The 15,441-nt window shown below is 42.5% G+C and overlaps 1 protein-coding gene across 4 annotated transcripts in view; it reads right to left on the reverse strand.

Moving 5' to 3' along the window:
• Positions 1–15,441, reverse strand: part of STX8 (syntaxin 8) — a 242,768-nt gene that overhangs the window by 158,102 nt on the left and 69,225 nt on the right. Inside the window, exon 7 of one of the 4 annotated variants that reach the window (XM_070226536.1) lies at positions 1,556–1,713. The exons of the other annotated variants lie outside the window; for them this stretch is intronic. Within the exon in view, the coding sequence (XP_070082637.1) occupies positions 1,682–1,713 (32 nt within the window). The 3' untranslated portion in view covers positions 1,556–1,681. Of the gene's footprint in view, positions 1–1,555; positions 1,714–15,441 lie in introns of those variants that run through there. 4 annotated transcript variants of the gene reach the window in all.

Consider the following 15,441-nt stretch of genomic DNA (forward strand, 5'->3'; position numbering starts at 1 on the left):
CACTGTGCTAAGCACCGCGTACGCAGGAGCCTATTTAATTTAATCCTCACAGCCCATAAGGTAGGCGTTATCATCCCTGGTCTGCATATGGGGAACAAAGCTTGGAAACATTAAGTAAATTGCTCTTGCTCACAGAGCTAGAGAATGGGGTGACAGGGTCTCTCCAATTCCAAGGCCTTTGTTCTTAACTCCCATACTATTCAAGATTCTTTCCCCCTTCTCATGTCCTGATGTTCATCGAAAAGGGGGGAAAAAACCCTGGGGAAAATTAGATGGAAGAAATGTTAAAACACGAATAGTTATGGGCTGTGCAGGACAGTCTTGGAAAATACGTGGGCAGCACCCATTTCCAAAGAGTGGACTAAATTCATTAATCACCTTGGAAGATAAATTAAGTACTATTTCCGAGATGAAAGACACTTTGGCTGCTGAGAAGGCCTAACGTTTTGACATTTCAACACACGGTGTGGAAATAAGCACTGGAGAGATGTTTTGCTAGCTCTTCAAATTCTATATAAAACAATAAAAACTCAAAAGGAAGATTACAGATTCCTAGCCAGTTTCATCCTAAAAGGTACAGTGATATTAAATCCCCACACTTGTTTCCAACCACAAAGTGACACAGACCTGCGTCCAATATGCCCTTGACTCTTCTCCTCGGCCCGAGAGGGTTAATAGGGACAGTGGGTGGCCCAGTGGCTCCATGAGAACCAGTGGAAGCTCGATTCAACAAACCTCCACTGACCACCTACGGAGCACAAGGAATCAGCACGATGATAATCACAAGGAACAGTCATTGAGCGCTTACTATATGCTAGGCAGTGCGCTGAGTCCTTTATATGTTTTACCTCATTTAATCTTCACAAAAACCCTGGGAGGTGGTACTACTATTTTCTCACTTTACAAACGAGATAACCGAGGCACAGAGACGAGTTAAGTAATTTGCCTGAGTCTTGTTCTTCATCACTAAGGCTATGCTGCATGCTCCGTGGGGTGAAACACAGCGCCGCCCCTTCTGGATTTTATAATAATGTAAAGATAAACGTAAAGGTTCCCCTACCTCCAAGGTTAGGGAACAGAGTGAATACCCATCCGCTCCCTCACTCACTGACAACACCGTAACTGGAGGAGACCAGCGAGGACGACCCTTCCCGTCTCCTTGAGGAGTGGGAGGTGTGCTCCTTCAGTTGTGGGGAGACGAGTTTCCTGGAGAAGGGCGCACATTGGAAAAGGAAGAGGAAAAGGGGAAGAAAAGGAAACCACGGAGGTATCCCAAGCAGCGGCCTCCACACGCTCCGGCTTCCCTGAAGTGCAGGGGGCGCCCTCTCCTCTGAGAAGGGGCCAAAGTTGCGGTGCTCACCCCATTCTCCAGAGTGGCTCAGGGTGGGGGAAGATAAGTCCGGGGGTCACCTGCTCTGACCCATGTTGTTCCGGTCACTTCAAGGGCCTTTTATCCAACACAGCAAATACCATCCCTCAATATTTTAACAACTGCTAATTCACAGTTGGATCTTGAGTTAATGTTAGACACAAGAAAACACTTCTTAGGAAGGAGTTATTTTGTTCTATTTTTTTTTCCAGTTTTATTGAGAAATACTTGACACATATCACTGTATAAGTTTAAGGCATACAGCATAATGGTTTGATTTACATATATCGTGAAATGATTAACATAATAGGTTCAGCTAACATCCATCTTCTCATATATATACACTAAAAAGAAAAGGAAGAAAAAAAAGGAAAGAAATTATCTCCTTGTCATGAGAACTCATAGGATCTACTCTCTTAAGAACCTTCCTATGTAACATACAGCAGTCACGTTGCAAGCTACATTCCTAGTACTCAGTTATCTTATAACTGGAAGTTTGTACCTTTTGATTACTTTATTTTAAAAGGCAGAGAGAGCATAAAAGCTAATTCTTAAGGAAAACCTTCTTATTTCCAACTGAACTGAGAGCTGGGTTCTTTAAGAGGTTTCTTGTGGGGAAGTTTACCAGCCTCATGTCAGAATCTGCCAGTTTCATCTTTCCCTTCGTTAATTCATTAGTTAATTAATTAATAGTAAGAATTACCAATGAAGTGTGAAATTTTTAAGAGAATAAAACTATAAACTCTGACTGGTTTTCTTTTTCAAAGTAAAAGGGGTGCGACGCAGAAGCAGCAGTTAGTAGGACAGCGGTGCACAGAAAACAAAGCCATCATTTCTACAGGGTTTGGGCTTTTTATTCTTATTTCACAGGTTCCTGAAGAGAATCTTTTATATCCGGCTGACAGATTCCAATTGTTTTTGAACAAGCTATGACTGAATAAGAATTTTTAAACACAGAAGGCCCTAAAATATACAGTTCCCATAATAACACACACTTAACTCTGAAAGCTAAAGGTGAAAAGCCACACTGTTCCATATTTTTATTGTTACTAACAAAGCTACAGTTAGAAATAGGATAGAAGCAATATACTGGTTTAATTTCAACGATTTATAAATACCTTGCAGACATTTTGGGTATGGGTCAACCACTTCCAGAAACTTGCATTCTAGTTAACTCACTCCCCACCTGACCTGTTGATTTCTTACTCTGTCGACCTAACAGTTTTCAAATGCTTAAAACTGATGGATCAACATCGAATGTGTGGCGGACCCAATGGAGATGCACCACCCAGTTCCCCCTTCAAGGAAGGACTTCTTGCCTCAGCCACAGAGAGTGCTGGCAGCAGGTAGCCTTTAGCCACCAGCCTCCTTAGGGATTGTCTCAAGAGCTGTCTTGCCCAAGGTCAGGCTATTCCCAGGGCGTTCCACATCCAATGACTGATCAAGATGGGGGTATAAAGTCCCAGCCATGTGAATTCAACATGGGCCAACTCTGCAAGGCCATTTTGGCTCCACAGCTCCCCATGGGGTTGGCTGAGGCTGTCTTCAAGCTCAGCTTCTCCCTCTGCCCATCCCGATTCCACGGCCTCCCTCCCACAGGTGTTGATCCCGTTTGTCCTCCCTAATAAACATTCTGAACACTAAACTCCCTCCTGAGTCAGCTCTCAAGAGAATCCCACCTGTGACTCAAAGCCTTTATGGATAAGAAAAAGATACTCAATTTTCACAGTAAGTGGCACAAGTCAAGCAAGGCGGCTGAAGAAAAGCTCTCACAATTATCCTGGTACTTTTCCTCCTCGATACAACCTGCACTCCAAGGGGCTTTAAAATTCTACCTAGCAAAAGACTGAGCAGCTCAGCCGGGCTGGTCTTCGGCATTACTCCAGTCAGATAAAGGAGCACAACAGAACTCTCAGTGAGGCAAGCTGAGGTAGCTGGTCAGCCTACAAATGCCCTTGAGCAGCGTGAACAGTACCTTACCTGGTACTTTTATGTATTGTGAACTCCTAGACCATCAAATATATTCCTATTCAAATCTAAGTCTGAACCCACATCTCTCTGTCTGTCTGTCTGTCTGTCTCTCTCACACACACAACCCTGAAGATGCTCCATGTCTCCTTCTCTTCACATGGAAAATGACACCTAACTAACTATAGTGGTATTAGCCAGGTTACATGCACACAAGTGATCTAAGATGAAAATCGAATACAATCACCTCAGTAATTTACATCCCAAACCACTAATTTAAGCCCAATCTCTCTATGGTCCCCCCACCCCCGGAAACATATCTCCCATAAACACAACTACTTATTTCTTGCTAGACTCTCTGCCCACTTCTGGCAAGAAAAAGTACTAGAGAAAGTATTACCTTTAAAAGAAAGCAAGACAAAAACGGCTACTCTTATGTTCTTTGATTAGATAACAAAAGAAAATAGTAAATGAGTAATCACCTTACTCCCACTCCTAGAGACAGTCCAAGCTTAAAATGAGTTTAATAGCACCAATCTTACATGAGTTAGGAGTGAATCCAGAAACAGAGGTGAGAGTCACTTCCGCATACAAGGCCTTAAATCACCCTACCCAAATGACCCCAAGGGGTACAGAAACAACACGGGGTCTCCCTAAGTTCACTTATTCATAGGTACACAACACTTACCACTGAAATGTACTAAATATACCACTGAAATACACTAAAAGGCTGGTAATAAACATACTCTAAATGACTAGTTAATTCTTTAGTACAGAATAAAAATTTTTTAAAGTTGTGTTTATGTATTTCAAACCAACCAAATTGGTCAACAGAACTATTTTCCTTTTATGTCAGTCTAGTTCCTAAACTACTGTTTGAACAATTGAAGCAATTGTAATAATAGTAAAAATAAAATAAAAGGTCTTTATCACTGCATTCAAAATGTTTTCTCTATGATTTCTCTCTCCTGGAGGGACTGTCCAGATGGCAAGAGAACACTGTGTCTCTCCCCAAACTAAACTGTCAAGACCCAGTTCCCTTCCTGCTCCAGCTCCTTAAAGGATTCTAAATCAACTGCAACTCCTGCTCAGCAGCTTCAGCTCCTTTCTTAGGCTGTCTTTCCCTGCCTAAGCACTTGGTTCTAATCAGACCACTTCCTTCCTGCTGCTTTGGTTTTTATTACCAAAGTTCTTCAATGCTTTTCACCACCCCATATGCTACACAACTTCCACTTTTAGAAGCACATTGTCTGAGACTCCTCAAGAGAAGCCAAGCTCAGCTAAGTCTTTAATAATGGCACTGGCCTTCAACTTCTTTCTGTATCCCTTCCCTTCTGAAGAGCACACTCCCACTTTTCTCAGGAATCCAGCACTGTCATTCTTTCACAGATCCTCCAATCACAGAGAAGAGTAACATGATAAATAAATCATACTTGGTCTAGGCCTCTGTGCAGAAACGAGTTAACACACCAGGCAGAACTGCTTTTCTTACCTGCTTACAAAGTTGGCCCTTGGCTGGTGTTGGGGAGCTTGGATTTGGGGAGGGTTCCCACCATTAACTGATAAGAGCGATCACTGTTCCTAAACTGTGAACTACATGGTTTATGTTGAACACCTCCTTTCCTTCTGGGAGTCTGAAATTTGGGAACACACCAGGCAGAGGGTGCCTTCATGACCAATACCCTCACAAAACCCTAGGTCCTGAGTCTCTGTTAGAGTTTCCCTGGTTGGCAACATTTCGCAGGTGTTGTCACCACTTACTGTTGCGGGGATTACGCATGTCCTATGTGACTACACTGGAAGAAGCCCATTGGAAGCTCGCACCTGGTCTCTCCCGGACTTCTCCCCATGTACCTTTTCTCTTTGCTGATTTCGCTTTGTATCCTTTTCCTGTGATAAGTCATAACCATGATTATAACTAGAGTTGATTCTTGTTATTCACAGTAGTGATGTTTTATAAAGTCACCGTGAATACGGAATTAGCGAATACTGAACCACTGTTCCCAAGGGAAAGATGTGTTTATCCATCTATCTATCTATCTATCTATCTATCTATCTCACACAGATTATAACCTTAAATCTTAAAAACAACTCATCCTGGTAAATTCTATTTTATTTTTCAAAAGAGAAAATGAGGTTTGCAAGTTTTAAGTGATTTCCCTGAGCCCACCCCACTAACAGGAGCCAGAGCTGGGATTCAAACCCCATCCAACTGGCCCCAGAGCTAAAGTCTCCATCCTTTGGTCATCTATGTATGAGAGCAAAAACAAAAAGGAAGAACATCACCTTGTTTGACCTTGGCTAGGAATGTGTGCATTGGATGACTCAAATTTTTCATCTCCTTACACACGTCTACGGATAATTGCAAAAGAACCATGAGTATTGATTTAGGGGCTATAAATAAATTTTAGATGAGTACTGTGAGTCCTCCTAGAAAATAACCAAACCTGGAAGGGGTCTTGGAGACCCCTGGCATAGCCTGCAAGGAGAGCTCCAGCTTTCCCTTCTGCAAAGGCACCAAGGAGGAGGAACAATATTATCTTTGGGCCAAAGTGGTAGGAAGTGGAGCTTCCAGTGTGACAAGCTCTTTGCATCTGTGATCACTTTGGCCTCTCCCTCAAGATTCCCTTTGGCTTGCTTTTTGCCATCCATTCTCTAGTTCAGCTGCTTCAGTTGGCCTGATAGCCTCCCTCTTGGAAGTCAAATAGGAACTGTGGTGAAGCCCAGGGGAAAGGAAGCCCGATGAGTCACCCAAGCCAGCTGTCCTAGGGCCTGAGGATAAATGCCCTTTTCCTTGACAACTGTTTCCACAGCCTCTCCTTTGGAAAATCCTTGCCTCTCTCCAGTTAGATGGCCTCTCAGACTAGCCACACGGCCAGGATGAAGACCAAGAGATGGCTTAGAAGAGGGGGTAAAGGAGGCACTAGGCCAGATGAGCAAAATAAGACCTTGTGACCCAACGTGGACCCAACTATCATCAGAGTTAAAGCTAGCAGCGAAGCTATATGAAAAACACTGTGTATGTGTCTGAGTATCTTTTCTGCAGAAACAGCAAATTCAAATGATCTGGGCTCTTCACATGGCCAAAGATTTAATCAATCATGCCTATGTAATGAAGTCTTGATAAAAACTCAACAACGAGGTTTGAGGAGCTTCTGGGTTGGTGACCATGTTGATGTGCTGGGAGAGCGACATGCCTGGAGAGGGCATGGATACTCTGCGGGCTCCCCCTCCCTGAGACCTTGCCCTATGTACCTCTTCTATTTGGCTTTTCTGAGTTGTATCCTTTAAAACAAAACTGTAATCATAAGTCTAGTGCTTTCCTGAGTTCTGCAAGTTGTTCCATGAACTCTGTACGGAAGTCGTAGGAATCCTGTATTTGCAGCCACTGGGGCAGAGAGCCTGGGACACCTGAGACTTGTGGCTGGTATCTGAAGCGAGTGCAGTCTTGTGGGACTGAGCCCTAAACCTGTGGAGCCTGATGCTAACTCCAGGTAGTTAGCGTCAAAATTGAATTCAACTATCGGACACCTAGTTGGTGTTGGACAATTCTTATTGGAACAACACACTTTTTCTCACTAGCTCACTCTCTCTCTCTCCCACCAGCCCCCATTACAATAAACTGACCCCTTCCTAGAGAGGAATAATGAATGTTCAGATAAAGAACTGATTTTGCATTCACCAAGTATTTAATACTATAAGTGCATGGAAAACAATCACCTTCTCCCATATCTCTCATTGTCTTATCTTTAGGCAAATTCATCCACAAACATATCAGATGGTAACTTGGAGGTGTCACTCAAATCACAGAAGCCCTAGAGCACGATGTTCACAGACTATACTAAAAACTTATTTAACTGAAGCTTCCAGAACACTAGCTGCTTCAGCAAAACAACTTCCATAGATACTGTGACCTTGTACAAAATATAAAAGAGAGACTTTGAGTTCAAGATAGCAGAGTAAGCATACATGGCTGCCCTGTTTCTTTCCAAGAGCACAATGAAATGTCAGTAAAGATATCTTTTGGGAGAATAAATCCATGGTGGCACTGAAAACACAAAAGAGCGTTATCAGTGAATAAGTCATTTTAAAGGCTTTCTTTTGAAAAAGAAGATAGTTGGGACTGTATTGACAAATAAGCCAAAACTGAAAAAAAATGCAACTTGAAATACACGATCAGAGTTACAGATAGGAGCTCTTTCTTTCTGACGGAATCCTGGAGAGGCTCCAAGCTTGGAGTCAATGGCTATTGGGAGCCACGGAATGGCCTACAAAGAGGTGGCTGTAAGGCAAGAATCAGGGCATCTGAGAGGAGAGTTATCCACAGAACAGCTGAGCCAGTTGGCCCTTACCCCTCTCCTGTGTAGACTGCAGTCTGCAGCACTGGCTCCCAGCTGGAGTCCCCACAATAGCTCTCTCTAGAGAGGAGGGTTTGCCTGCGGAGTACCCACGGTGGAGCTGTCCAGGCCAGTGAATGAGACACGAAAGAGAGAAGAAATACAATATATAAAAGACGTCACCCCAAGGTTAAAGTTCTCCTCACCTTAGTAATTTTGGAGTGAGCGTTAGAGCAAAGGGTCCTGAATCTGCTTGTGTCCTCTTCTACCTAACCACACGCCCTTACGGGGAAGCGTGCCTGTTGCTATATCCTGCCCATTACACAGAGTACAGAGCCGGACCTCCCATTCAAGAAGGAAGATTTAGGGGTAAATAAACCTAGCTAAGAACAAAGAAAGTCAGCGTTCTATGCCAGCTACCTATAGTAATCGACATCATCCTTTACTCATAAATAGGAAGTCAACGAAGAATGAGCAGATAGGCAAGGAAAAGCGCATAGCATGTATACAGCTTGCTAGAGTTACCATAAGAAAGTACCAAGACTGAGCGGCTTAAACGATAGAAATTCATTTTCTCACAATTCTAGAGGCCAGAAGTCTGAGATCAAGGTATCAACAGGACTTCTTCTCCCTGTCTTCACAAGCTCTTCCCTCTGTGGCTGGGTCTTAATCTCCTCTTCTTATAGAACACCAGTCACATTGGATCAGGACCCACCTTAGTGACCTCATCTTAACTTAATCACCTCCTTAAATACCCTAGCCCCAAATACAGTCCCATTCTCAGGTTCTAGGGGTTAGGACTTCAGCACATGAATTTTGAGGGGACGTAATTCAGCCCATAAGAGCACGAAAGAGAAAGATTGAGATGAATAAACCAAAAGTTACCTAGAAGAAACAGAAATAATGGAAGGAGAAGAAGGAACATTTTATAGTTCTAACTAGTACCATTCAAAGGTTTAAAAGATTTTACAACCTTAAAAACAACACTTCCGTGGAAAAAAGCAATTGTGAGCATTAAAGCTTTTTGGTATTTAAAAGCATAGTTTTGAAAATTAAAAAAAAAAAAATCAGTTAGAAGAGCTGAGTAATATAGAATGGATACAACAACTACAACAGAAATCAGTAAAATGTGTTGGGAAACCTAAATAAACTACTGACTGTAGAAAAAAAGAGGGCTTCGGTTTAAAACAATATGAAAGATGAGGAGTTTGAAGCAAAGTTTAAGAATACTAAACTTGATTTATTCAGATATTTATTTGCTTTAGACTTTGTTAGAAAATGTAAACTTAGGTATGCATGTTAGAAAAATAAGGGTGGCTGTGGCCCAAGGTAGGCAGCCTAACTCAGCATCTCACTCTTAGGTGGGAATGCGGAAAATTAGTTTTCCCATAAAATTGCCATTTCTCAGATCCTGGCTTTCTATGGAGAGCCAACTTTCAGCCCCTCACAATGCACAGGGACCACAGCCTCAATTCCATCTCTCTATGAGAGTTAAAACGCTAGTCTCGAAGATAAGTATCTGGTTTGGCTAACTGAGGGCCATGAGGCCTCAGGTCCACTCATGCTGTGGGTTAGCACCTTCATTTCTGCCACCTGAGGAACTCCCTTTCTTGCTTTCAAGCTCAGCTAAGAATTGTAAAGTGATTTTTTTTAATGTTTCATCTAACATTTCCATGTATTTGGAAAAGGGAGGGAGGGACTTCCCCATTAGCTCACTCTACCATTTTGACCAAAAGTCTGTACTGTGAATAAACAGAGTTAATAATGGAAAACACTTTTAGAGTGTTTGTGAGGCACTATTCTAAGAGCTTCACACATTATCAACTCATTTCATCTTCATAACACTTTAAAATAAGCACTAAAATCCCCATTTGATAGATGAGAAAGTTGGGACAGAGAAAGATTAAGTAATTTGCTCAAGGTCATGTAGCTACTAAGTATCAGAGGCAATTTGGCTCTTAACTGCTCCATACTGCCCTTCTGATGTTAATTTGCGCCGTTCAGCCAGTATTTTTGGTCCCCCACTCCCCTCAACCAGACATACTGGTAGGATTACGGCTCCTGGTGGTTGGGTGGGGCACATGATTAGCTCTGACCAATGAGTTGTGGATGAAATTGACATGTTACCTCTGGACCAGAGAACTGAACCACAGGAACAAGGTCCTCCAGAGTTCTCTTACTGTCTGACATGGAGACCAGCAATGTTTGAATGGGGACTATTCTATCAGCCAAGAATCTGAAGTAACAATGCCCGCCACTGACCCACAACGGACATGCATTGAAAGATAAAAAATATAAGTGGTGTTTGCTATTTTAAGCTATTTATATTTGGGAGCTATTTTTCATAAAAATTATTTATTTTAACATAATGGTTTATTATTGTTATTTTTAAATGAGTTAAATATTTTTAATTGTCTCTGATTTTAATTTCTAATGCAATAAGTATTGATAGATAAAACCCACATAAACCAAAGTTTCCAGGCATTCTCAACAATTATTAAGAATACATAGGGTCCTAGACCACAAAGTTTGAGAATCACTATACAGCCATGCGTTGCTTAACGACGGAGATACCTTCTGAGAAATGTGTCGTTAGGTGGTCTCATCGTTGTGTGAACATCATGGGGTGTCCTTACACAAACCCAAGCTATATGGTACTAATCTTATGGGACCACGATTGTATATGCAGTCCTTCGTTGACCAAAATGTTATGCGGCGCATGCCTGTAGTAGTTAGCATTAACCAAATGAAAGCCTGGAGAGTGATGTTAATATCAGATCAATAGACCTAAAGGTGAAAAGCATTACAGATAAAGAGATATTTCCATAATGATAAAAAGATAACCACTCCTTCCAAAAATTATCATGTACATATATGTACCTAATAACCTTCCCGTGAAATTTATAAAATAAAAAATTGAGGGGGGCCAGCCCCGTGGCCGAGTGGTTAAGTTCATGCGGTCTGCTTTGATGGCCCAGGGTTTCCCCAGTTTGGACGCTGGGCGTGGACATGGCACTGCTCATCAAGCCATGCTCAGGCGGCGTCCCACATGCCACCTAGAAGAACCCACAACTAAAAATATACAACTATGTACCGGGGGGCTTTGGAGAGAAGAAGGAAAAATAAAATATTTTTTAAAACACTGATCCAATTACATAGAAAAATTGCTAAATTCACAAACACTGAAGGAGATTTTATCACACCTCTTTCAGAAACTGACAGAGGAAGCAGAGAGGTAGTAAAGACATGTGAGACGTGGACAACAGAATTCACAAGCCTGATCTACTAAGTGTCTATTAGATGTCTCCCTGTCTTCCCAGGCTGGAAACTACACATTCTCCTCAGGCACACATGGAGTAGTCACCGACCACAGCCGATACGAAACCTCGCGGGAGATCCTAAGTCCAGAAGAACCGAGATCACGGAGAACATAATTCCCTGATCCCTTCACAACTCAGTGAGGAAATCAACAACAAAAAGATGGTTTAAAAATGCAAATGTTTGAAAACTTAGAAACAATGAGTTAAAGAGAAAAATCAAAGGCAATTAGAAAATATAACAGAGTAAATGATAATAAAAGCAATAAATATCAATATCTGTAGAGTGGAGAAGCAGTATTTGAAAAAGGATGTATAGCCTTTAGTTTATTTGAAAAGAAGAAATAGTAAAAATTAGCATGAAGCCAAAAGCCTGTTCAAAATCACTGTTAACATAGCTGTTTCCTGACTAAGACTGTTGATTGTGGCTAAAAAAAACAGAGTCCTTCCCAGGAAAATATAAATTCTGTAATTTTCAGGGCCTACTAGGTGTCCACACTGTGAAGTCTTCCCAGCCCTGGCTCCAAATCTCTCCACAACTTCAGCTCGGCACCTTCACCTCATTACTCACTCCTTCCCAGCCACAAACGCCCTCTTTTAATTTCTCAACGCTGAAGGTTCTCTCCAGCCTCCAAGGCCTCACATGAGATGCCCTGGCACTCCCTGGAATGTTTCGACTGCCCGCTACCCCTTTACACTGGCCAACTTCGGCCCGTTCCCGAAACCTCGGCCACCACTCACAATGAGACCTTCCTGGTATCGCCTGCCACAGCAGCCGGGGCTTTTCTTTGATAGCACTTATCACAATTTGAGAAAATACCTTGATTTGGGAGTGTATTTATTTAATGTGTCTCCCCCAGCTAGACTGTGAGAGCAGTAAAGAAGGGGATCTTGTTTTTAGTTACTAATGTTTTTCACTATATAAAGGGCCACACATGCAGCTATTACTCAGTAAATATTTGTTGAATGAATAAATGTCCCATGTCAATGGGGTTATTTCTTCTACCCAAAAGTGGCTAAATACCCTCAGTTTAGATATGCTAACTGTTGTGGGACAATGCAAAAAATATAGACATATAGATATATCTCCCTTATTTTAAGTAAATTATATAGGTAAAATTACAGGATTGAGGGGCTGGCCCCATGGCCGAGTGGTTAAGTTCGCGTGCTCTGCTGCAGGCGGCCCAGTGTTTCGTTGGTTCGAATCCTGGGCGCGGACATGGCACTGCTCATCAAACCACGCTGAGGCAGCGTCCCACATGCCACAACTAGAAGGACCCACAACGAAGAATATACAACTATGTACCGGGGGGCTTTGGGGAGAAAAAGGAAAAAAATAAAAAAATCTCAAATTACAGGATTGATAAAGTAGAAAATTGAGTGATGGTACATAATTGGTAACACTAACCTGATGGATATTTAGGTCATTGTATAGTACAGAGCAATGGTCACACCTATGCAGTGATCCTGCCTTCCCACCCAGCCTGCTCTCCTCTCTCATCTCCCCATGCTCTCTGGTCTCTGGGTATACTGGCCTTCTCCCAAGTTTCTCAACCATGTCATACTCCTTTCCATAGCATATGCTGTTCCCTCTGTTTGAAATGCTCTTCCCTTTAAAACCCAGTTCAAATATCATTTCCCAGAAGAAGGCTTTCCTAATCCTAAACTAAATCAGGCTCTCTGGTTACATGTTCTCTAGTACTCTCTCTGTTACTTACCATGATCTCTAACTGGGTATCTGTGTGGGTATCTGCCTAATACCTGCCTCCCCGACTAGAACAAAAGCTCCAGGAAGGCAGAAGTCATGTCTTTTTACCATGGTTGTATGTATGGATTCTAGCACAGTGCTTGGCACATAATCGGCACTCAGCATTTGTTGAGTGACTGGAGAATGTACTAAAGAAGAAAATATATTGCTTTAGCTTTAGGGAAAAGACCTTACTAGGTTTAATAAGGCCTTATCTTATTAGGAAAACAAAAGGGTTATTTAATCTAGATAAAGGACAGTCATGGAGCCAGTGTGTAAAATGTACGTATGTGCACACGTGTGCAGAGGAAAGATGAGTCGGTACTGCTGCTGCTGATTTTGCATATCAAGAGAATTTACACCTTCCAGAAGGCCTCAGAGATGACTAAATGGAGTTCTTCCAAAAGATGAAAAGATGGCAGGGGGAGGAGAAGGGAATGCCTCAGCAACTCCCTTCCATCCTAAGATTCTCTGAGACTAAGTAATTCACAAATTTATTTGTGAATGAAATGCAGACTTGAGAAGCCACTCCACTAATCCTAGCAGCTGGTCAGGTCAACTGAATGAAATCTCATTAAAGGGAAAATTTAAACCCAAGCAGCACAGCCACTTAGAGAAAACCGTTTCCCCACCTGACATTTACGTGTACCTACATTCCAAATTTGGGGGCAGGGGGTTTGGTTCCCATGTCAATTCCTAAAAGCCTGCTAGACCTGCAAAGTGCCTGGTGGCACAGAAAAACGCACTCGCAGTCCTGGGCACAGCTCTCCTGGGATACAGCTCTGGGCAGTGGCTCGGGGCGTCGCCCTGCCGAGGTGTAACCTGCCACCCGCCAAGCAGTAACAGGAACTCCCTATACCTCGAGTCATTTTCTATTTCCTTTAAAGGAATGCAGTTTCTGCCTGTCTTGCTTCCTTCAAATGGCAAGCCTATTTAAGTTCCACGGGTGCGGCATCAGACGACATCACTCCGGCCACAGCCAAAACCTTACACAGTTACAGGCTCGCAGGGCTGGAAGGCATCATTTCAGCAGATCTTCTGATCCCAGCATTCGTCTAACATGTGATCTCACCACCAGGAGGGCCAAGCGGAAAGGGCGCACGTGTTAAATCACTGGGCACTGTACTAGGATGAGGCCAAATACCAAGCAAGTACTCTACAGCAACCCAGACGCGAACAAAAGAGTCTTCTTAGAGCGGTGTTTGCCAAACGTCAGCATTTCAAATGCCACCTTCAGAACTTTCTGCCAGGTTCATATTTTACCTGGATCATATATGCCTAATGTTTTCCTTCACATCAACTCACTATTATTTTTCTGCTTATACGAGTTGACAAAGAAAATTTTATATTACTGTGAAATCACAGGTTTCAAATGCTAGTCATTTTTATTTCTATCACACGTTGAAATATGCAACTATTAAAATGTAAACTGTTTCTCTACATATTACCTAAAATCAGCTTGCCTAACATATACTGGGAAATTCTGATACCAGATAATCCACAAGGAAATTCTTTCACCAAAGTGCCCCCACATTTCACCAGTGCGAGAGTAAATTCTGTTATCAAAGTGCTAAAGTAACAGTTGGAGGGGCAGGGGCTGACTAGGGCACCAGATTTGCAAACTCCCTTCTGTGAAGGCTGCTTTAAGGAAGTCTCTTCAAGAGGTAAGAGAAGCTGTAGACATTGATGGTCTCAGTATACATTTTTCTAGCATAAGAGTAGTTAACCTGAATTCACTGACAACTGACAAAAAGACACAGTTATATGAGTTTCCTGTTGCTGATCGAACAAATTATCACAAACTTAGTGGCTTAAAACAACACACACTCACTCCTCTACAATTCTGGAGATCAAAAATCCGAAATCAGTTTCCCTGGACCGCAATCAGGGTGAGGCTCAAGAGGAGAAGCTGTTTCCGGGCCTTTTCCAGCATCTAGAGCCGCATTCCCTGCATCTCGTGGCTCGGGGCCCTTCCCTCACCCTTGACGCCAGCACTATACCATCTTCCTTCAGTCAGTCATCACCTTCTGTTGTCAAATGTCCCTCTGACTCCCTTTTATAAGGACACTTGTGAATACATTTAGGCTCCAACCACATAATCCAGGATAATCTCTCCATCTCGATATCCTTAATTTATTAACACCTGCAAAGCCCCTTTTGCCACATAAGATAACACTCACAGATTCCAGGGATCAGGATGTGGGTATCTTTGGGGGCTAGTGTTCAGTCTACCACATTACTTTGCTAAACTCTCAACATGGAAATTCAGCTGAGGGGCTCTAACAGACCCTTACAATGGTAATTCACTGATATGCATATGAAATTTTGATCATTTTGTGTCTTTCAAGGAGCACAGTCATATTTCTAGCTCTTCCAAAGAAACACTGGTCTCCTCAATCCCAATGTTGCCACTGTTGAGAAAGTGGCCTTCCTTGTCACCTTGGTTTCTTCTAGAAAGTGACGAAAGCCTCACAGATTGACAGAGAAACATGAAAAGGATTGGCCAAATTTGGAATATCTGAACATCAAAAAGAAGGACGAGGGGCCAGCCCAGTGGCGTAGTGGTTAAGTTCACGCACTCCACTTCGGCCGCCCAGGGTTCACCTTGATCATGATGAACTGGCTAGGCACAAGGGGCTCATGTCAGATGCTGTTCCAGAATGGAGAACTGTGGTACTGGTTTACTGAAAAATTCCTTTTTTG

This window comes from Equus caballus, chromosome 11 (assembly GCF_041296265.1).
Source record: "Equus caballus isolate H_3958 breed thoroughbred chromosome 11, TB-T2T, whole genome shotgun sequence".
Lineage (NCBI taxonomy): Eukaryota > Metazoa > Chordata > Mammalia > Perissodactyla > Equidae > Equus > Equus caballus.